The following is a 22,092-nucleotide window of genomic DNA, read 5'->3' on the forward strand; positions in this document are numbered from 1 at the left end:
ATCTAGGGGATTCAGATCTGGTGATCTAGATGTTAGATAATTTCATACCCGTAAACCATAATGTGATGGACTCCATCATGTTGAAACTAATAATTTAGTCTAACTGATATCGGAAAGTGATCCAACATAGCAATGGCAATGGTAAGTCTTCATTTAAAAACATACAGCTGCAGCATATACAGCTCTGAACTACATAATTATTTAATAACCCAGCTCAAATGTTCTACTTTTAGTTTTTTTAATCTCAACAAAGAAAAACAATAGGAACATTTTTTACTCTTGATTTTCGACTTGTTTTTCCCCTTAATCAAAACTCAGACAAACGGCCGTCATTTCTGGGACACCCTGTATAGAGCCTTCATAAATGTATATAAGCCACGTGACCGCCGAGCTTAGGCAACTATATTGCACGACTGGTACTGGTAAGAAAAAAAAACTTAAATATTGGCGCCACCAATATTAATGACTCGTTTAAAATGAACATATTAACAAACCATTACGCCTACGCTCGAGATAATACGATCGTTGATTGGTTGAATAGAATCTGGAGAAAAATTACACCAATTAGTCGGTGACTGTTGTGTTTTAACGTAATTTCGATCTTATTGTTTTAATAATTTTTAATTATTGCCCACATGAAGGAAATAAAATTAAAAATTACTGTTCCAAACAAGATTTCTGGTCACTTTGGCTTCTAATCATTTATGAAGACTCTTATCTACTTTAACACTGAACTGTTATAAAGACTTAAATTTTCATTTCTTTTTGATAATTAAAAATATAGCTTCAGAAAAATGATAACGAAATTGTACAAAACTTTAAAACAGATCATTGCTGCGTATTTAAAATAAAATCCCTGAGAATATGCAGAAATATATTTTCTACCTGTTTAAAATAAGCATACCTACCTCATACCATCATACTTCATTGAAAAAAGATACCTGTATTGTCTCTTCCACCAACTGATTTCAACTTCACTTCTCATAATACTATTTCTGAGTCAGGAACATATTTCTAAATTATGCGCCCTGGGCGAGTATGATCAATCACCCCAGTATAGTCTTTCCGAAGTCAGTTGAACTTGTATAAAAACACCTAGCAATAAAATTGAATGAGTTTCATAGGCGTCCCTAAAAAAGTTTTCTGCTAAAGGTAAAAATAATATTAATTTGTATATAATGTGTAGAAAATTTCTAATATATGTTCATTNTATTTTGTATTTACGAAAAAGTTTCTATTGTAATGCAATAGTTGTATTAAATCTAATATTTTTTAACTTAAAATATAAAAAAGCATATTTTCTTATTAAATTTGAAAATTTGCAGTCTTATTAAAAACAGCATTTTGAACTAGTTTCTCTAATATTTTACAAAATCATTATAGTGAATTTTAGAAAAAATATATCAAATTTAACATAAACAGTTATCACAAATTTAGAGGCATAATTTTACATTAATAAACAGTGTTGAACAGCTTTTATATTTATAATTTTTTTTGTAATAAGTATATTAAATTGTTTGTCAGTATTGACAGGGATGACACTTATGATGGATCAACCTGTCTGTGTAGTACCTACATAAAGGGTGTCCTAAAAGTGACGCCCGTTCTTCTGGGAATTGATTTTCTTTGTTGAGTTATTTAAAAAATATATTCAAAGAAACTAAAAAAGTGAAAATCCGATTTTTTGTCTCAAAACTGAGGTCTGTGCTTATGGGAATTAAGACAAATAATTTATAACCAATAGTAGGTGAGAACCTAAAAAGGATAGAGAAAGATTTTAATAATAAAATAATTTTAAAATGGAGAGGAAAAAACTTATAAACTAAAACCATAATGTGCTTAGATAATAGAAATTGTTTTTACAAAAGGTGTTCTACTTTAGACAAAAATTTGCACGATTCAGCAATGAAGCATGAACCCTTTGTAGCATCTCTTGGTTAATGCGACAGCAGCGTGTATACGGGCTACTACATTTTCTGAATTTACTACAGGTTCGCTGTTAATTTTTTATTTTGAATATAGTCTTTCCGAAGTCAGTTGAACTTGTATAAAAACACCTAGCAATAAAATTTAATGAGTTTCATAGGCGTCCCTAAAAAAGTTTTCTGCTAAAGGTAAAAATAATATTAATTTGTATATAATGTGTAGAAAATTTGTAATATATGTTCATTTGGCCAACAACATATTCTAATTATTTATGTCCTCCAACAATCTTATTATATTGATGGTAAATTTTTGGTTATAACATATCAAAAAACATTTACATTTTCATTAAAATATATTACTGCTCCCCAAGAACCAACGGGAATGTATGAACATATCCTTGCCAGGAAAGGATGAGGAAAGGTTGTCAGTTTAGGTTAGAAAAGTTATTAAATAAAAATAATCCACAATAAAATAATTTCGCATTGCTGCACCGCACTGCTAGGCAATTTGACAACTGGAATTTATGGCCCAGTCGCCCAGTGCGGCTGTGTTTGTGCGGTGTTTGCTCGCTCGCGCATACTTCATCTGGTCGTATACATTTCTGTCACCTCCACATTTAGTTTGACCAGAACTAAAATTCGATTTTCTTAAAAACGGTAAAAGATATCGACTGATATCCGGTATATCTTTTTTTTAACAAAGTGAGAGAGGAATCGAACTATGAAAGAAAAATGTCAAATTTGGCAACACTGTAAAAGATGTATAAATGACCCCGCAGGTTCCTTATGGAAAATGGCTTTCAGCCGATAGTTTTGAAACTATGGATTTTAATAGTTTTCGAAGCGTAGATAAAAAGTTATCATAGGCACTAAGCTAAGAAAATTATATTTTCCGAGATATAGTCGATGAAAGCTAGGAGTTATAACACCACATTCAAATCCAAATTTTCAGAACTATCGGCTGGAAGCCATTTTCCATAAGGAACCTGCGGGGTCATTTAAATGGACAAATTCGTGTGCTCCTGTATAATCCAGACATATTGAATATTCGTTTAAACTTGATGGAAAAGAACATTACCTTGATTTACTTTAATTGCCCAAATTTCACAGTTGTCGTGGTAACAACTTAGAAGTTATAATTGGAATTTGTTTTTCAAACTTCTTTTTTTTTGAAGGCGAATAACTCCACACTGCATTGCGATCGAACTTGGTACATACTGCCTAGCTTTTTGGTCTCCAATTGAGATCGGAAAGACGGTACCTGTTAGTAAATATAAAAAACAAATTTTGAGCTGCCAAATAAAAACTTATGCTTTTTTCTATTTATTTATTACTCTCATAATTAGATAGAAGGGCAGCTGTTAAAAACAATCGAGATTGTCAGCAAAAAACCCAGAGGGACTGCCCACTTGGCACTTGAATCAGGTTTTGAAATTCGCCGCCCTTTGCAATTGCTCCCTACATCCTTAAGAAAATACACCTATACCTGAATGTGATGAATATGCTTACTGAATACTGTTAATTAAAAGTATTCAACACTTGACCGGTTACACAAATATTGTATTGAATTATGAATTCAAATAATACCCAGTTCATATACAATTCTTGCTGGCACCCCAGAATTCATGAAACATCACTGCAAAGGACCCCGCACAAAATTAATGGAAATTGGGTCCCTCTAGATTTGGCTGGAATTGTGATATGTTATAGTTCTTGACACTCTGATCAAAAGTTGTCACGGGCCCAAAGTGATCCTATGGATAATTTCAGAGATATAGAGGGGGGAAGTGTGTGATATTGGCTATTGACATAAGTAACCGTCGATTCTCGGACTCTCGAAATAATGTGTACAGATGTATAATGACTGTCAGTCAATGATTCAACCTAAAAATGAGTCTATAGACTGCGATAACATTAGATGGAGATAAGAAAACCTCATACTTATAAAAGTTGTGTCAAGGGCCCAACAAGCATGTGTTGAAAAAGTTAGTTTTACATATACATATATGTCTAATGAAGAGTTGCGTAATTACAGAGGGGCGCCTGTCAGGCTCTACCTTTCTAATTACTTGATTTTAGACTAACTGTCTTCTTCTATGGCCTTCTGGAAATCCAATGAGTCCTGGGTTGACATCCTCGGCTGGTTCTCCATAGGTCATCTCGAAGAATGTTATTTTATTTATTTTTTTTGTATAATGTTTGGGGTGTTGGTATGACTCTTTTCTAATGTATTGGCTTGGAGGTTTTCTGTTTATTTTATTTTTATTTTATTCTTTTTATTTCATTCTTTTTACTTTTATTTTATTTTTATTTGTTGTTATTTTGTTTTTGTTTCTATTCTTTTTGCACCTCTCTTTTGATTTTTGTTTGCTTATCTTTCTTTTTTATGTTTGTTTATTATTTTTTCCACGTAGGAATTGGGAAGTGGAGTGGTCAGTTTGAAATTAAAAATCTTATTTATGATAAAAACCAAAAGCGTTGCGAGAGTACAAATTCTTTTTATGAAAGCGCTGAGAGCGTCAACGATGATGTGCGTAAACTGGCTAGATACAGAACTCGAGCTAGTGCGGAATGACTAGTATCGAGGTTTGATGCCGCAGTTAACGAGAGCGATGGCTACTTAGGCCCATAGCCAATATATACCCCTATATCACCACGGTAGCGCAGTCGGTCGAGAGTGTGGTGGCAAGCATTTCTCGGCTAGGCTTCCTACTCTGGTCCGGGTTCGATCCCTGGTGTCGGCACTGGCAATGTCGATGGATAATGGGTGTTTGTCCGCGTTTTTTCAAGTGTAGCCCCCTTCCGCACAAGCCTTTGGCTTTGGATTTGGGGGTTGTCTCATTTCTGTGGTGTGTTTTATGTGTTTATATATCTCTGAAACTATGACAACTTTTGATCAGAATGTCGAGAACTATAACATATCACAATTCCAGCAAAATCTAGTGGGACCCAATTTCCATTCATTTTGTGCGGGGTCCTTTGAGTGGAGTAGTTCTCGAGATGTTTGACAAGAGCTCGGAAATTTGAAAGTATGTTGAAATGTTTCTCTACCATCCTTTTGTCACTTAACTGTCGATTTTGGTCATGTGCATGTAGTGGCTCATCTAGGAAGTGGGGGGGGGGGGGGCTCGGGGGTGCTTCTGCTTACTTGGCTGATTATTTGGAAAGATTCAAAAGATAGGTAATTTGTGATCGTAGGTTACATGGCACTTTAAACAAGATCTATCAATTATTATTAAATTAATTATGTAAAGTAAATGTACTGATTTCAAAGCAGGGAAAAAGGTATTAAAATAATAAAAAAGTATCATTATAACAAAACTTTATTAAGTAATACGTGATTAATTAAAACGAATAACACAGGATAAAAAATAAAGATATACATAATAGCCTATGCGTTACATTATAATCACTTTAATATAATAATCTTCCTAAAAATACCATCTTATTTTTACCACCTTCTTGAGGGTATAAGTTAATCACAGCAAGGCAGACACATTGTAGCATACTTTTTCCAATATTAAATATCTCGTATCTTAATACTTTTTAAATCTTATTGGTATACACTGTTATACAAACAATTGGCATTAAATGCTTTATATGAGAAAATAGAGATCAACTAAGGATTAAATAATGAAATAAAAAGATAAATAAGTATTCTTTTAACTATACTGCTACTGAATTGATGGAATTCTCTGAACTATTAGTTGGCGGCGTCTCTAATGTAGCTATTCTCTGCTGAAGGTTTTGCACCTAAAAATAAAATAAAGTCACATAATTTGAAATTTATTCTATAACATTTAAGTTTTCACATTTTTAACCCAATAATGCATCAAGAATTGACCAAAATATACAGGATGTTAATCTGCCTAACTTTAAAGGTGAGAACGCATTAGGCGGTCACGGTCCCGTCGCACCGCAGACAGTGCTAGTCTCGATCACGTGCGGTGGAGTCGCTTCCCATGTTTTATAATGTATGCATTCGCACTAGACGTTCCCGAGCTCGTCTCACTCGCATTACGTTCTCCACCGATTTTTTCCAAAGAATCTCGGGAGATCGCTTCCTCTTCTACATAACTCAATTTTTAACTACTAAAACAATACCTCAACTATTTAAAGAAGAGCGCGAGCAGGATTGTGTACGATTGCCAAATGCGACTGATTTTAGAAAAGACCACGATCAGCTCAGTCCAGAACCAACCGTGATGCGACGGGACCGCGACCGCCGAATGCGTTCTCATCTTACTGGTGGAATCTATTATTTTTGAGATCAGGGTTGTTTGATTTTTCAGAAAAATATGGTTTTTTTTTATAATAATTAACTGAAATTTGTACACAGGCTCTAGTATGAAGTAATAGCAAATTTGTGAAAAGGCATTTTCTACTTTCTGTCAATATAAATCTAATTCTTATCAAATTAGCAGTGTGGCTTATCATATTTTCGCCTCTGGTTCTTCCACTAACTTGAAGTTATGACCGTCAGTCCTAATACCCGTGTACCAAATATCTTAATAAATTTGGAAGATATGAAAAACATCTATATATATGTCCGAAAATCAAAAAACCCAGTATCTAGACAAGTTTCGAGAGTCATGCTTATAAATTGCCAGTGTTGCGAGAAACAACTACTCCGCGGGCTATATGCCCCGACCGGCATTGAATAACACTCGCAACACCTAATGTAACAGCTTCATGCTTATATTTTTAAATTTTTTGGCTTAGAAACTACTATTAAAATTTGATAGAGTATTTTCTTTATGTATCAGTATATTTATATGAGGGTGTATAAAATATAAACGGGAATGTTTTTTTTTATAAATTACGGAGGGGTTCGTGACCTTGAAGAAGTTGATGCGCTGACAGCAATTCCCTCGAGTACCTTTAGTATGAAAAGAAACGATGAGCGAGACAGAAGTGCATGGCTCCGTGGAGCAACGGATTATAATTCAGTTTTTGGGTAAGGAGGGGGTGAATCCAACTGAAATTTTGTGGTGACTACAGGCACAGTTTGGGGACAACACCCTGTCAAGAACTCATGTGTTTGTACGGCACAAAGAAGGAAGGGCGTGAAAAGGTCGAGAATGAGAGCCACGCATGGCACCCAAGGACAAGTGTGACCGAAGCCAACATTGAGGCGGTTCAAAATCTCATGGAGGGAAATCACCGCATAACTCTCTGGGAAATAGTTGAGGAGCTGAACATCAGTTACGGGAGTGTCCACCGGATCGTGACTAATGACTTGAAAATGCGTAAAGTATCTGCTAGATGGGTTCCCCGTCTGTTATCGGAGGAACACGAGCAACATCGACTGGAGATTTTGCAGTGACACGAGGAACTTGGGAAACAAGCTGAATTTTAAAATTCAGTTCATCTCCAGCCGTCGCCTTCGATCCAGTCCGAAGACCACCGAAGTAAATTAGGTTACGCGTATATTCAATGCGCAAGGCTCTTGAGGTGACAAGAGACCTGACGAGGTAATTGTACTGCAGAGTTAGGTCCACTCTAGCATTCCGACTGACCAGACGTGCCCAAGAAAGGAAGGTAGTAATCTAGGACTGTATATGGGTAGAATAAAACTGTTAATAAATGTAAATATTTGTAAATTGTGTGACTTTTATTCCTATGTGAAATTTAACTCTCTCTAGACCCTCTGGACATACCGTGTCTGCACTGTAGCCGCCCGAGTAGTGGTGTTTCTGCACTATAAACAGAAACTGGTGCCTGAGGTAACCGCCGCTGCTCAGTCGTCATAGTGAGGGACAAGTAGTAAATAAATAAACAAGCCATCACAAACTTGGGTGCTCCACTGCACACCCGAGTCGAAACAGGCGACTATGGAGTAGAGAAAAAGTGGCGAGAGGGGACCGGTGAAGGCAGAGACGTGCTTGTCAGCCGGAAAGGTAATGGCAACAGAGTTTTTTGCACGGCAAGGTGCTTTTCAAGTTGACTTTCTCCATGATCGACGCTGGAACATCCGCCATGTAGTCCTGACTTGTATACCTGCGATTTCCATCTTTTTGTACCCCTCCAAGAAGCGCTTGAAGGCCAGCGTTTCGACGACAACGATGCGGTGGAAGCATTTGTGCTCCAATGGCTACAACAATGTCCGAAGAGATTCTACGATGATGCAATAAAAAAGCTCTCAATTTGATGGGAAAAATGTATTTCTAGAAAAATAATATGTTTCTAAGCTTAATTAAATAAAGTTAGAATTTTTTACAAAATGAATCCTGTTTATATTTGATACACCCCCGTATAAATAAAAATTAAATGCTGTTTGTTGGTAAACGCATTACTTGAGACAGACTGGACCAACTTGGAAAAAATACTCTCTACTAAAAAAATGTCATCCTCCGAATTTTATCAATTTGGCAGTGAAGTTACAGGAAAAATAATATAAATATTTGAAACTTTTAACACTCTGTATCTCTATAGGGAAGCGTCCTATCAAAAATTTTTATAGGGCAAATCTTGATTAATTTCATCGGTAGAATACACCATTAAGGTTTGGCTAAACTTGTCATTTACACCCTGTATAACAGAAATAATTACCTGAGCAGAGTGCTTTTCCGCCATAACAAACATTTGATGCTCCATTTTCTTAAATTTTGCTTGATATTTTTTATTATTTCTATCTACAGTATCAGCTAATATACTGAAAAAAAAAAAAATAATAATTAAGGGATTCATATTTCACTCGTATGGAAAGTTAAAATTTTGATAGCGTTAATATCTAGGATGATATTTTTTATTATGAACACATTTTTATAAATAAATTTAACATTATTCGTAAATAAAGACAAATTATAATGAATAAATCAGGCTGGTGAAAATTAAAGTTATATTTTGATCATCATCATTTTTTATTGGATGATTTCTATGTACACACAAAGAAATTTTGAATAAAATTACAAATTGAAATAAACAGAGGCATCAGCCGCTTTTAAGATTTCAAAAAAAGTTGTACAAAGATGTGCATTTTTAATTTCTAACAAAATTAATATTTATTTGTATTTGTATACAGGTACGAATTTAAATTTAACTTTGATATTTAACATTTTATTTTTCAAATTTCATATCTACCTTTAAAAAAATATGTGCAACTTTTTTTTGAGGTCTTTTTTGTCACATTGTCAGCATATTGGAAAAAGTAATGGAAAATGAAAATATAATAGGATATTTGAAATAATAAATAGAAAGCACCATAAAAATCAACAGATTCTAATTTGGCAACTGACATCATTTCCGGTTTTGAAAAAAGGTTGAATTTTACGTTAACTATCAATGAACGTGTCATACACCTAGTGATTTTTGGTTAGGCAAAAATAGTTGTATAAAAATAACCCTTGACTAATCCTTTTGGTGCAAGGGTTTGTTAATAAATTTTTCTACAGGTGGTAAAATGTCCAATAAACAGAGAAAGAACTGAAACTATGCCACAAATAAATAACTTCAGATAATATATTTTTTAGGATCAGCAACCCTCTAATTTAGTTTTTATTTCGCAATTTCTTTTGAAATTCTTTGTCACACAAAAGCTCATGATTCATTATCAAAATATAATCACTTTATACTAAGAGTTATGATACATAAATCCTTAATAAATGTGAGAGTTCAGCAACAGAAGTTTGAAAGTTTACTTTGTTCTTGAACAGATTGAGGATTAAGTTATATCAAAGCCCTGGGGAAATCTGTAATAATGTGAGTCTAGTATCAATATTTTCCTTTCCATATTGCGTTAAGTAATTATATTATATAACAACAAACTTCACCTATAAAATATTTTATAGACTAATATAATAGTATATGAAATTTAGATCTAAGACCGTGACATTAAAGAATACTTCTATGCTAAGATTGAAAATGATATCTAAGAAAATATTTAAAACACACCTATAATGGCAATATACTATTTTCAAATTTATGAGTATAATAAAATTTATACCATGTACGAGGTATGTCCAAAAAGTATCCGACCTGCGTCCATAACCCTGCACCAGAACATTAGAGCGATCTCTGTAGGGTAACTTGTGACTCGTTATGATTTCACTGGCTGCCGCAGTTACCAACGCGACGTGTTAGTTCACCCACAGTGTATTTGTTTACAGTATATTTTTTTCATTCTTCAGATTTTGTTATCACTGAAAATGATGTAGAGATGTGACCAATAAATTTGCATCTAGTTTTGCTTTAAACTCGAAAAGAGTTGTGCAGAACCTATTGAAATGATACAGAAGGTCTTTGGGGACGAGTGTATGGGCAACACATAGATAAAAGAGTGGTACAAGCGGTTTAAAAATGGCCGCACGTCTGTGGACAGTGACCTGTCCTGGTCGAGCATGATAACACAGAAAAATATCGAGAATGTGCAAGTTGCAATTGAAGAAGATCGTCCTTTGACTGAATTAGAAAGTGATCTTGGAATTCCAAAAACTTGTGTTTTGATAATAGTAACCCAGAATTTAGAAATCGTGTGTGTGTGTGAGATTCATTCCAAAATTAATCAGGGCAGAGTAGAAAAAGCTTCGCTTCGAAGTCACCCAGCATAACTTGGGATTGGTCGCTAATGATGGTGTGCTTAAAAACATCTTTACAAGTGGGTTTATGGTCATGATCTTGAAACAAAACAATAGTCTTCATAGTGGAAGCTTCCATCCGAGCCATGGCCGGAAAAAGCACGTCAAAGTCAGAGCAATGTCAATTCCATGTTGTTGTTTTTTTCGATTATGAAGGTGTTGTGCACCATGAATATGCTCTAAAAGATCAGAACAAAGAATTTTACCTTGAAGTTCTGAAAAGATTACAATCTACATTTTTGGATGAGCGACGACAGACTCCTTCACCACAATGATGTGGCCAGCACATTCATCAAACCTTATGCAACAGTTTTTGACAAAACACAAGATTACACAACATCGCCAGCCTTTGTACTGTCCTGACGTAGATCCCAGTGACTTTTGGTTGGGCCCAAGATTGAAAATTTCGCTCAAAGGGCAACGGTTCAATGACACAGAGTTGATTAAAACAAATGCGACGAGTGCACTGAAGGCTATTCTAAAAAGTGACTTCCAGAACTGCTTCATGGCATGGAAGCACCGATGAGAGTGTGTTGTTCAGTCAAATGGAGATTACTTTGAAGGATATAGTTCTTCCAAAGTCAGTTGAACATGCATAAAAAACCGAGCAATCAAATATAATGAGTTTCATGTGCGGCCCTAAAAAAGTTTTCTGGTAAAGGTAGAAAAATATAATAATTTGTAGAAAATTTCTATTATATGTTCATTTGACCAACAACATATTTTAATTATTTATGTCCTCAAACAATTTTATTATATTGATGGTAAATTTTGTTTTCTTCCGTTTCAAAAGGTCTCCAAAATGCTATCTTGTAATAATATTAATAAACCAAATATCCCTCTTATTTCTCCCTTTCGTAATCATAATATATTAGTGATTAATAGAAGGGTACCTATAATAAATAAAAATTATCTGAATCACACCAAATTCTGCATTCCTGCACTGCACTGCTAGGCGACTTGAACTTTATGACGCAATGGACCAGAGCAACAGTGCACATTGCTCTTTGCCTGCACGCTAATTCTTCAACTGAACATATACATTTCTACCACCTGCACGTTTCGTTTGACCAGATCTGTATATGGGTATGGCTAAATAAATGTGGGAGCAAGTTTTGCAAATATTTCAATGCCGAGTTGCTGCTTAGTGACCGAGCCTGGTACATACCTTGAAATTATTGGTTCTTCAATTGACTTCACAAAAACTATACCAGGAGCCAGATGGCAAAGAATATAATGCCATCATGAAGTTATGAACGCAGGTTGAATACTTTTGGGACACACCTTCTACACCTTTTACAGTTAACAAATGATTATAAAAACTATTATTGAACGGTGATTCCCAAAATATATACAGGGAATGTACCCATTAATATAAAATGATTATTTCTTTTTTTTCCATTAAAAAACTATTTTTTGAATGAATTTTAGATACAAATCAAATTATATCTTTATGGGTACTTTCTAAAACACACAATCAACAAAGTTTGGGAACCATTTGGCTTAGGTGAAAAGTCAAATTTAATTAAAAATATTACCTATTGGTATGATTAAGATCTTGTACTATTTCTCTTCCTTCTAATAGTCTGGCCTCTGCATTTTTAGTAACCTGTTCCAAAGTCGCAACAAGTTCCTGTAGCCTAACTTTCAGTCTTGCCTCTCTTGCTAGTGCTTGCATTAATTCCAGTTCTACTCCTTGTGCATGCTCTGCATCAGAATACCCTCGTTCCTTAAAAACACAAGTCATGTTAGGATTAAGAAAAGATTAGTCACAAAAATGTTAAAAGAAACATGACATTAAAATGAACATGTCTATATTGAAATAAACAATTTTACTATCTCCAAAATAGACAATTATTTTTCACTTCGAAACACTAACCAGGAAAGAAACGAAGTACGACTAACAAGTTCTTAAGTGTACAAAAAAAAAGAACACTTAAATTTTTAACAAAAATGTCATGACAAGTCTTTTGATATTCCAACACAATACTTTTTAAAAGTTAAGGATGATGAAGTATTGTGTATAAAAAAACATGTAGAAGGTACCTACTTTTTGCATTATTTCTCATTATTTCAAATGTCATGTGTAATTCATTTATGTTTTAAATGAACACATCTTCTACACTTTACATTCTGATGTATGTTATACATACACAAATATTTTCAATTTTACTTACCTTATTTTGAGTAGCCAAAGCTAATAATGCTTCAGTGTCTTTCAACTGGCCCTGGAGGTTCTTCAAAGCTGCAGACTGTGCTTTCTGTTGGCCTTCAACATATTTCAGTTTCAATTCAACCGCACTTTTCTCTTTTTCCAATACAAACAGCTTCGACAGCAATTCTGTTTTGTCTTCTCGAAGACCCATTAACTCCTGAAACAAAGACAATAACTGTACAGTTGTAATCAGTTATTTTGTAAGAAAGAAAAATACAATAAAAAATACTACCTACATTTTTTCATGTTCTGCCATGCTTAAAAAATGAATGGCATCATAACATAATAGAGTTGCTATTCTGTCCCGCTAAGCAAGTTATGTTCTGATATTATTTCTAACACTATTCAAATAATATCATAACTGAAATTTTAATGGTTTTGAATTAATATTAAAGACAGAAAAGATCGGAGGCGACTTGACTACACCCCCTTACTCAGGTGGCGCCACCTGCAGTTTCAGATGTATTTCTTCCTGGTAAAATGATGACATATCTTTCAGAAAATCAAGTTGTCAATTATCGAGTCTCAAGCTGTTGGGTTTTACGGTTCTCTCTATTTATTATTTCTAATACCTATCCTGGTATATTTCTCTTTCATTACCTTTTCTGTTGTTTGAGAATGAGAATTTATGAAATACTCACACTATAAGTGAAAGACTACATGAGTAGTTAGTGTTAACTTTTTTAAAAATAAACTAATATTAAATTAGAATATAAATTATTATTTTAGAATTATTCAGTTTTCTATATTTAATAGAGTTTATGTTTTATGGATTCCTTGCTAGAATAAATAAGATCTTTTGCATAATTTGACTTTTTCTAAGCTGTATACAAGTTTCGGTTTGATAGCATCATCTGTTGCTTCCTCTAATGTCTAAAATGTTAATGATAATAATCTTCTGTTGAACCAATACGCTTGACACCATTTCTAAATATACGTTATTTCCACCGACAACGTTTGACTGCAAATTCATGGCGATAAATAAATACGATCTACGAAAAAAAGTTAAATAAACAATTTTTGGTTTTTGAGTTACAGGCCTTCAAAGGTGTCAACAATAAAACTAATTTAATTAATAACTTCATAACGCTTTTACCAATCCTGTTAAAATTTGGCACATTTATTTGGACTATTATGGCTTATTATTTCTTAAAGCTTTAGTCAAATCGATATACTGGGTGATAGTTTTCTCCAGTTACCTCTCCCTTTTAGCAGTCAAAACTTTTACAGTGGTCGTATTTTTTTAAAACGGCAGCAACATGGAAAAGGTCGTTTTATTTTTAAAAAATATTGTCTTTTGAGAAAATCGCCTACAGAAAGCCATTCTTGAGAAAAATGGCATTATTTGTAGGTATGTATGTTTCAGTTTGCGTTACAGTGTCACGGATTTAAAATTTTGAGTTCAGTACGCGATGAAAAAAAAACAAGATATTGATTGCTGTGGCTATCAAGTAATGTCATTATTGTCATGTTTCTTTAGGATTCTGATTACTCCACACATGCAAATTATGAAAATTTACAACTCCGTTCTTTGTAAAACAAGATTTGTCAGTACAAAACAATTTTAAGCAAATTATTATCTTGCGAAGCCATTCACCAACCAGCGGCAAAATTGTAAATGTACATAGGGATTTAAATTTTCAAGTTCTTGAGCAGGAGTTAAATGAAATGGCCAAAGAAGTTGCACTTTTAAAGTTTTGTGAACAATAATTTTACATACATTTAATGATCTTGATACACTACGGACACGTACTTCATAATTTGCATGTGTGGAATGATGACAATCTTAAAGAAACACAATAGTAATGACATTACCTGATAGCTACAGTAACCAACATCCTGTTTTCATCGCCTACTGAACTTGAAATTTTAAATCCGTGACACTCCTAAGGCAACTGAAACGTACAAACCTGCAATTAATGCCCTTTTTCTCAAGAATGGCTTTCTGTAGGCGTTTTCCTCAAGACAATATATTTTTTTAAATAAAACAACCTTTTCAATGTTGTTGCCCGTTTTAAAAAAAATACCTCCACTGTCAAAGTTTTGACCGCTAAAAGGGAGAGGTAACCGGAGAAAACTATCACCCAGTAAATTGATTTGACTAAAGCTTTAAGAAATAATATGCCATAATAGTCCAAATAAATGTACCAAATTTTAACGCGATCGGTAAAAAGGTTATGAAGTTAATTATTAAATTAGTTTTATTTTTGACAACTTTGAAGGTCTGTAACTCAGAAACCAAAAAGTTTTTATTCAAATTTTTTTTCGTAGATCGTATTTATTTATCGTCGTGAATATGCAGTCAGTTTGATTATTTTCAATATCATCCACATTTTCGTTCAGAAACTAATTTCCAGGATGTCAATTTATGTAATTTTTTTTATATCTTTTTAAACTTTAAATTTTTTAAAAATTTTATAAAAAGCAGTTTTTTACAGAAAAAAATTAAAAAACCACAATGATTAAAAATTTTACAAAAACCACCTTTTATTTAAACTGAATTTACATTGCTTGTGATCCTGATATTATATCCCATGCTATTTCAGTTCTTGTAGATATGAAAAATGGCAAAAACACAATTTTCATGAAAGTCAATTACTTACTACTTTGTTATTGCTGAAGTATTATTCAATAAGCTATAAATGTTTAAAATCTTTTGTGAGAATGGTGCTGTTAAAAGTAAATATATAAAAAAGCCTTGTTACTGCATTCATAAATTGAACAAATAGATTAAGACAAGTAAAATAAACTTCATTACCTGCATAAGTACAGCCATTTCCAGATCAAGTTTTCTTGCTTCTTGACTGCTTGATGGTCTGACTGGTACATTTTCGACTTGAGTTGATTCTAAAGCCACATACGTCCCTTGAATGTTGCTCCTTTCTGCTTTTAGCCTTGATACGTGCTCCCTTAACCTCATCTCATGTTCTGAAGTCCAAGGTTCATCACTGCATGAAACAACATTCAATAAATTTAAAAAATGTTTGTTTGTTTCACAAATCAGTAAAAAAGACGGTTTGTGTCTATTCTTTTTAAATTGTAATATACAAGGTGGTGACCATTAAGTATTAAAATTGATGAAAATATTTGTTTTTTTTTTTGGAATAATTCGAGTCTGTAAAACGATTTTAACCATTTTCGGGATATGAATTTCTACATTCAAATAAGGTTTCTCAACATTGTTTTAGAGAGCATTAAAAATTAGATATCCGCATCCCAAAAATATTTAATATTGATGAACACATTTTTTAATCTAAAAAATTAAAATTTTTCATTTTGAAACCCCGAAAAAATTGATGTTTTGTATTAAATTTTAGCCGAAAATAGTCAAAATCAATGAAAAAAAAAAAACAAAAAAAGCAATTGTGGATATATGAAAGTTAAGCTAAACAGAATTATTCTGTGCCAAGGAATCTCTGGCCTACATTGTCTATGTATTTTCTGGACATCCCGTATAAGAAGATATGTATCAGTTGCAGAGACATATGATAAATTATTATTATTAGAATTCTGTCCTATGTTTAATGTACTGCCGGTTGAATTGCTGCCAAATTCTCTATAGCTACCACAATAATACAAACATAGGTAAATAATGAAGTGATTTTATTTTATTATTAAGGGTACATAGTTTGCTATATCTGCAGGCTAAAAAAGTAGGTACTGTATAAAAATGTTTCCCTGTTACATTTATTAGTTTACTTATTTGACTATTTTGAATTTTATAAAAAAAATTATTGAAATAGATGGAAAAATGAGTGAACTGGGATATAAAGTTTGCAACATTGTCTAAAATCTAGTTTTCTTGTGACGAAATTGTGATATTAAAGACATGTTTCATAATGCTTGCTAAAGTGGAAATACATTTTTAAAAGCGTAAGATTACTTACTCTTCTGTTGTTGGACTATTATAAACATGATTCTGCCAAGGTGATAACAGAACATCTGTACTTTGATATGAATCTAAATGGTGAAGAAGCTGTTTTGCCACTATTTCGGCAGCTGTTCTATTTTGTACTGTGTCTGGATTATTTTCCTTTAAGGATAGCTCTGTTTCGAGCAAAGCTAGAAGCACGTCATAGGCCTCTATAGCTCTGTCACTAATACCTAAAGCTAATCTAAGGGCAATAGCATTCGACTCGTATTTTCCACACAATAATGCCAATCTGAAAAAAAAAATAACATGTACATTTTTTTCTAAATAAAAAACAGTTCTAGAAGTAAATATAAGCAGTACAGATGTTGAGAATATTACCTATCACAATGGGCTTTAGTTTCAGACAAGGTGATAGCCAGCACCGTGTTTTGTGATCTTGCGTGTTCCAACTTAGCATTAATTTTTCTAATTTCCATATCCATACATTGCTTTTCCGCTTGTAAATCACACTGTCGTAGAATATCTCCAACTATGTGTTCGGCAACAGCAGTGGGCAAATCTGAGTTTATTAAGTCATTAGGAGTAATGTCCCTCTGCCCGTCTGTTGCCCTTTTTAATTTTATCCTTTCAGCTACCTTTGTTACTGGCGCACTAGCAAATGTCGCGTTAGCGTTGTTTTTAACATTAGTCCTATGTATAGGTACTATATTACTATATTTTATATCTACTTTCTCTTCATGATAACTTTTCGACTCACAGTCAATCTCTATATGAGATTCGGGTGATTCTATATTTTTGCTATCTGTAATGGTTTCCTCATCTGCAGTTTCTTCAATTTTGGAAAGAGCAATCTGTGCTAGCCTTGTATGAGCTTCATGCAACTGATGTTTTAGGCTGGTTATTTCATTTTTTAAAGGCTCGACAACTTCAGAAAATGGTGAGAGCTCATTATTCTCATGATGTGAAGATGTGAGTTTTGGTTCAGGTAACTCTATAGGACTCTCTGATGACTGAAATCAAACAAAAATATATATATTTTTGAAAATAGTAGGTAATAATTATTATCGGTCAGTTAACATCAAATATTAACATATAATGAGACTACAGCAGACATATTTTTAAATAGTTTCAATTGTTCCAATAAGTTTTATCTCCAGAGGTCCATTTTAGAAAAATAGTATGGGTGTGAAAATACCGAGGTAAATATTAAAAGTTTAATGACATCAGCATAACATTAGACATTGTACATACAGGGTCTTCATTTATTGGGGACATGCCATTAACTAATCAGTTAAAGACAAGTTGAGTTAAATATTATTTATTATATGGTCCCTAAAAATATGAGTTAAATCGTGATATTGATATTAGATTTTGGCTAAAAAATAAATTGCCAACACAATTTCTTTAAAATTAATAGCAACTTTGCTCCTAGTGCACTAGAAATAATTTTCGACAGTCAGACGCAATTGCATTTAATTTGAAACAATGAATTTTGACCCTTATATAATAATCAATAATTTTAATACTAAGGTTTTTCAATTTTAGGGAGTGTATTGTAAATGTTTTGGTCTAAATTTTAAATTTTAAATTAGGGGAAAAAGAGAAGTAACATTTTTATTTCTTTGAACATTAAACATAAATGACATGGAAAATTATACTTACAGGTATTTTATTATCCAAGTCAGATAATTCATTTTCTAAAGGCTCTAATTCGCTCACTTCTAGTGGGCAAGTTACTGATTCTTCATGGGCACTTGTACATGACTCTGAAAGGTAAACGTGGATGTATCAGGTGTCTTATAAAAAAGTAGCTTGATTTTTTTCAATGTCTATCTTAATGACGGCAATCATAATTTTTTCGAATATTACTTAGTGTCAGACAGAAAAATTTTTGGTATTAAATGATACAGTAACATAATTTTCACATATACATATTTGCGATAAAAAACTAATGAAAAAATAGTTACTAGTATTAATTTAGATGTTTTAATACAATTATCAAATGCACCATAAAAAACAAAGAAATCAACGAAACTAGTTCAGTTATAAATACTTGCAATTTTTTCATTACCTGACTAACAATTTTTAACATCCTTTTTAACAAATATATTTTTTTCCTAATTGATGACATAATGGAAATAATGAAAACTGTAAAACTATAAAATAGCGTACCTAATTTGTGAATTTAGTACTTAATTGCTATCTACTTTTTGTTTGACATTTTTAATATACTTAAATGTACTTAAAAGTAGCTTGCAAAATTTCTCAATCCAAGTTATATGTATACACCTACAATAATAGTAATATTTTAGTAATGCTATTATTTTTTATTTTCGGGAATAAATAAAATCTACTCCAATGAATAATACCAGGCAAACTACTACATTATAAGAGTGAGATATTATTTTTCGCTCAACGATTATAATAATAATAATTAATCACTTCTCACAGTGTAAGGAAATTCGCATTTAGTGTAACCGTTTCTATTTATAAAAATTAGAAGGAAGCATCTTGCTTACAATACAATATATTTTTCGATTTTCGTTCAATACTTATTCATTGAAATATGATCAAAATATAATAATTTTAATAATTTACGAAAAAACTGCGCAAACGTTTATCACGTTTCGTTGAGGAGTCACGAAAACTATCTCACTGGAAAGTATGTACCCTCACTGTAATCCTTTAGCAGCTATTAACTTTTTCCTTTTTAGGACTAAGGCCGATTGTCATTTCGATGCATTTTCGTCAGAAATTGAAATTGAAAATCGGAATTTTGTCAGAGTTCGCCTATGTGGTATCATCCACTGGACAAGTTTTTGCTTTGCACGAAGTCAGTCGTACATACCGATCAGCATATTAATATTGTTAATAACGTGGATGATTATCATTTGCAAAATAGTTATCTTCTTAGACGACGATTAAAGATTAAAAAAAGTGTTCGGTTAATGACATATTAGCTAAACGAAAAGAATTTGGAGAATTTCATCATTTAGTGCTCTGTGATTTATATAATGACTTAAAGATGTGATGTGATATGATTTGTCGGTTATATCCCACAGAGGCGTTTTTTCATAAATCAGATTAATTAATTATTTTTCAACATCCATCGGTATGTAGTGGTTTCTATCGATTCGTCAGAAAAACTGCGAACAATCCTATTTGTTTCGGATGCATCGTGCATCGCATGTTATCGTTCGAATTCGCACGAACGAATTGGGACACAGTATACGACCTTTAATAGGTTTGAAATGGAATCATTCGCACTTCTTCGTGCGACTTCTGACTAATCCAATTCGGACGAAAACGCATTTAAAGTACGACCGGCCTAAGACTAGACCGCAAGTAGGTACACATGTAAAAAGGTCTGCTATTTCTCCTTTCTGATGCTGGCCAGTCTTAACAGATCTTACAGATTTCAATGTGCTGGTTTATAAAAATTCTAACCTAGTTTTAATCCTACGGAAGTCTTAAGACCTGACCTTGAAAATTTACATATTTTACTTCTTAGATTAAGACTAATTAAGATTAAGACAAGTACTCGTACGCAACAGTTTTGGATTGCCAATTCTTAAGATTAGATAAGACCAAATTTTTATAGACGAATTAAAAATAACAGGTATTAGGATTGAAACTAAGCCTAACACCAATAATACAGTTAGACTGTGTTGCCAGGGCACAAAGGCATTTGTGGGAACGAGAAAGGGGATGAACTTGCTAAGAAGGGATCCGAGACAGTGTTCATTGGCCCGGAGCCCTTCTGTGGTACATCTCCCAGTGTGGTCAGGCGGGCTCTGAGCAAATGGACCGAGACAGAACATAGGAAATACTGGACTTCAAGGCCAGAACATAGCCATTCTATGGAGCTCATGGAGTATCCTTTGAAGGAAAGAGCAAACGATTCACTGAGCTTGAATGAAATCCGGCTCAGGAGAGTGACGGGACTCACAACGGGACACTGTCACTTTAGGAAACATCTACATAAGCTAAAGCTTGTAGACAGTCCGGTTTGCCGAGGATGTGACTCGGCGGATGAAACTTCTCTGCATATCCTGTACGAGTGCTCGGGATTTGCACGTAGTAGAATGACGCTCCTTGGGAGACCTTTTTGGAACCCAAGGAACTGAGAGAAGTATCAGCAAGGAAGCTTTTGGACTTTGTCAAAAGGACAAAACTACTGACTGAATAGACTGAATAGGACTAGTAGTGGGACGCACAATAGGCCTAATTAGGCCGCAGTGCTATGGGACTTATTAGGACCAACCACTAGGAAAGAAGAAGACTAAAGTTGAGAATAAGGTAAAGTTATGGTTAGTAATAAGACAAAGATCTTTTTATAATCTCATCTCATCATATGTAATCTGTATGTGAAATAAGTAAGGTCATATTTTTATAAAGAAGATACAAACTATAAAAATTTAACTCTTACAATATAAATGGAGCAGAATTAAAAGTAGAAGAAAATTATGTTCCACACAGTTGCAAGCTATTGCTTACATTTGCCAAATTATTTCATTACGTTAATTAATAATTAATAAAATTGTGCATTATAAAAATATCAGTAATAATTTAGAGGGCTTTGAAAGCAAAATGCGTGTTCATAAACCAACAAGAGTTTTTATATGTCAAATTATTAGGTTTGTTTCTGTAGCAGTCTCAAACTGTTTTCAAACTATTAGATGCATTTGGTCACTTAACTTGTCACGTAATTTCAGCAAGTTTAAGGTCACAAATCAATTGGACAAATATTTCTGATAGTTTCAAATCAGTTCTCAACTGCTGCAGTAATAGCAAATTAACTAAAAAAAATTGAGGTTATATAATTCTTTTAATATTGTTTTCTGGAAACAGTGCCTTAGAAAATCGTTTACATTTTTTATGTTATTTGTGCATTAGCATCGATGGGATGGATATCCCATCGGTGCTAATACGAGATGGGGAATTTGTAAAAAATATGTGCCTCTTTTACGACTAAAATCGATCAGTTTCGGTGTTTTTATGGAAAAATAATAGTTCTTTCTCAATTTAGTTGGAATTTTTATTTCGGAATCAAATTTAAAGCTAGTTTCGTGTTGCAGCGGAACATTTGAGAGAAAGAAAAAAATAGAAAAGTCGCTGTTTAAAAAGCTTTTAGACGTACGTTTTCCCAAGACCCCACCAAATAACAACATTAAATTAAATTGAAACTGTCACTTTCGTACCTGACACCTCGTCTTCCTCCGCTATCGCCATAGTTCGCTGCTGATGTAATTTGCGTGTAAGTTCGGCAATGACGGAGTGCAGCTCCGTCAGCTGTTCCTCGTAGCGCTGAGCCTGTTCGTCCAGTTGTTGCTGAAGCCTTTCCTGCAATTAAATTGACATAATTAGGAGCGTTAAACAAATCAGACCCACGCCTGAAACTATGTAAAGTGGTCGGATGTTCTGACGGAATTAGTTAAATAACTTTACTGGCAAATAAATACAAACTACAGTAAATATGATGTTTCACGAATTCTCTCACAG

At 33.3% G+C, this 22,092-nt stretch overlaps 1 protein-coding gene across 1 annotated transcript in view; it reads right to left on the reverse strand.

The window, feature by feature from the left end:
- Positions 1 to 5,232: 5,232 nt before the first annotated feature.
- The window catches only part of LOC108913512 (colorectal mutant cancer protein), a 189,072-nt gene continuing 172,212 nt past the window's right edge, over positions 5,233 to 22,092 (reverse strand). Inside the window, exons 4-12 of the mRNA XM_018719072.2 lie at positions 21,792 to 21,933; positions 18,253 to 18,356; positions 16,969 to 17,600; positions 16,604 to 16,879; positions 15,475 to 15,664; positions 12,679 to 12,873; positions 12,040 to 12,230; positions 8,478 to 8,580; positions 5,233 to 5,678 (exon numbers count right to left, since the gene is read on the reverse strand). Coding sequence (XP_018574588.1) covers positions 5,592 to 5,678; positions 8,478 to 8,580; positions 12,040 to 12,230; positions 12,679 to 12,873; positions 15,475 to 15,664; positions 16,604 to 16,879; positions 16,969 to 17,600; positions 18,253 to 18,356; positions 21,792 to 21,933 — 1,920 coding nt within the window. The 3' untranslated portion in view covers positions 5,233 to 5,591. The remainder of the gene's footprint in view (positions 5,679 to 8,477; positions 8,581 to 12,039; positions 12,231 to 12,678; positions 12,874 to 15,474; positions 15,665 to 16,603; positions 16,880 to 16,968; positions 17,601 to 18,252; positions 18,357 to 21,791; positions 21,934 to 22,092) is intronic.

Source organism: Anoplophora glabripennis, unplaced genomic scaffold (genome assembly GCF_000390285.2).
Source record: "Anoplophora glabripennis isolate ALB-LARVAE unplaced genomic scaffold, Agla_2.0 scaffold37, whole genome shotgun sequence".
NCBI lineage: Eukaryota > Metazoa > Arthropoda > Insecta > Coleoptera > Cerambycidae > Anoplophora > Anoplophora glabripennis.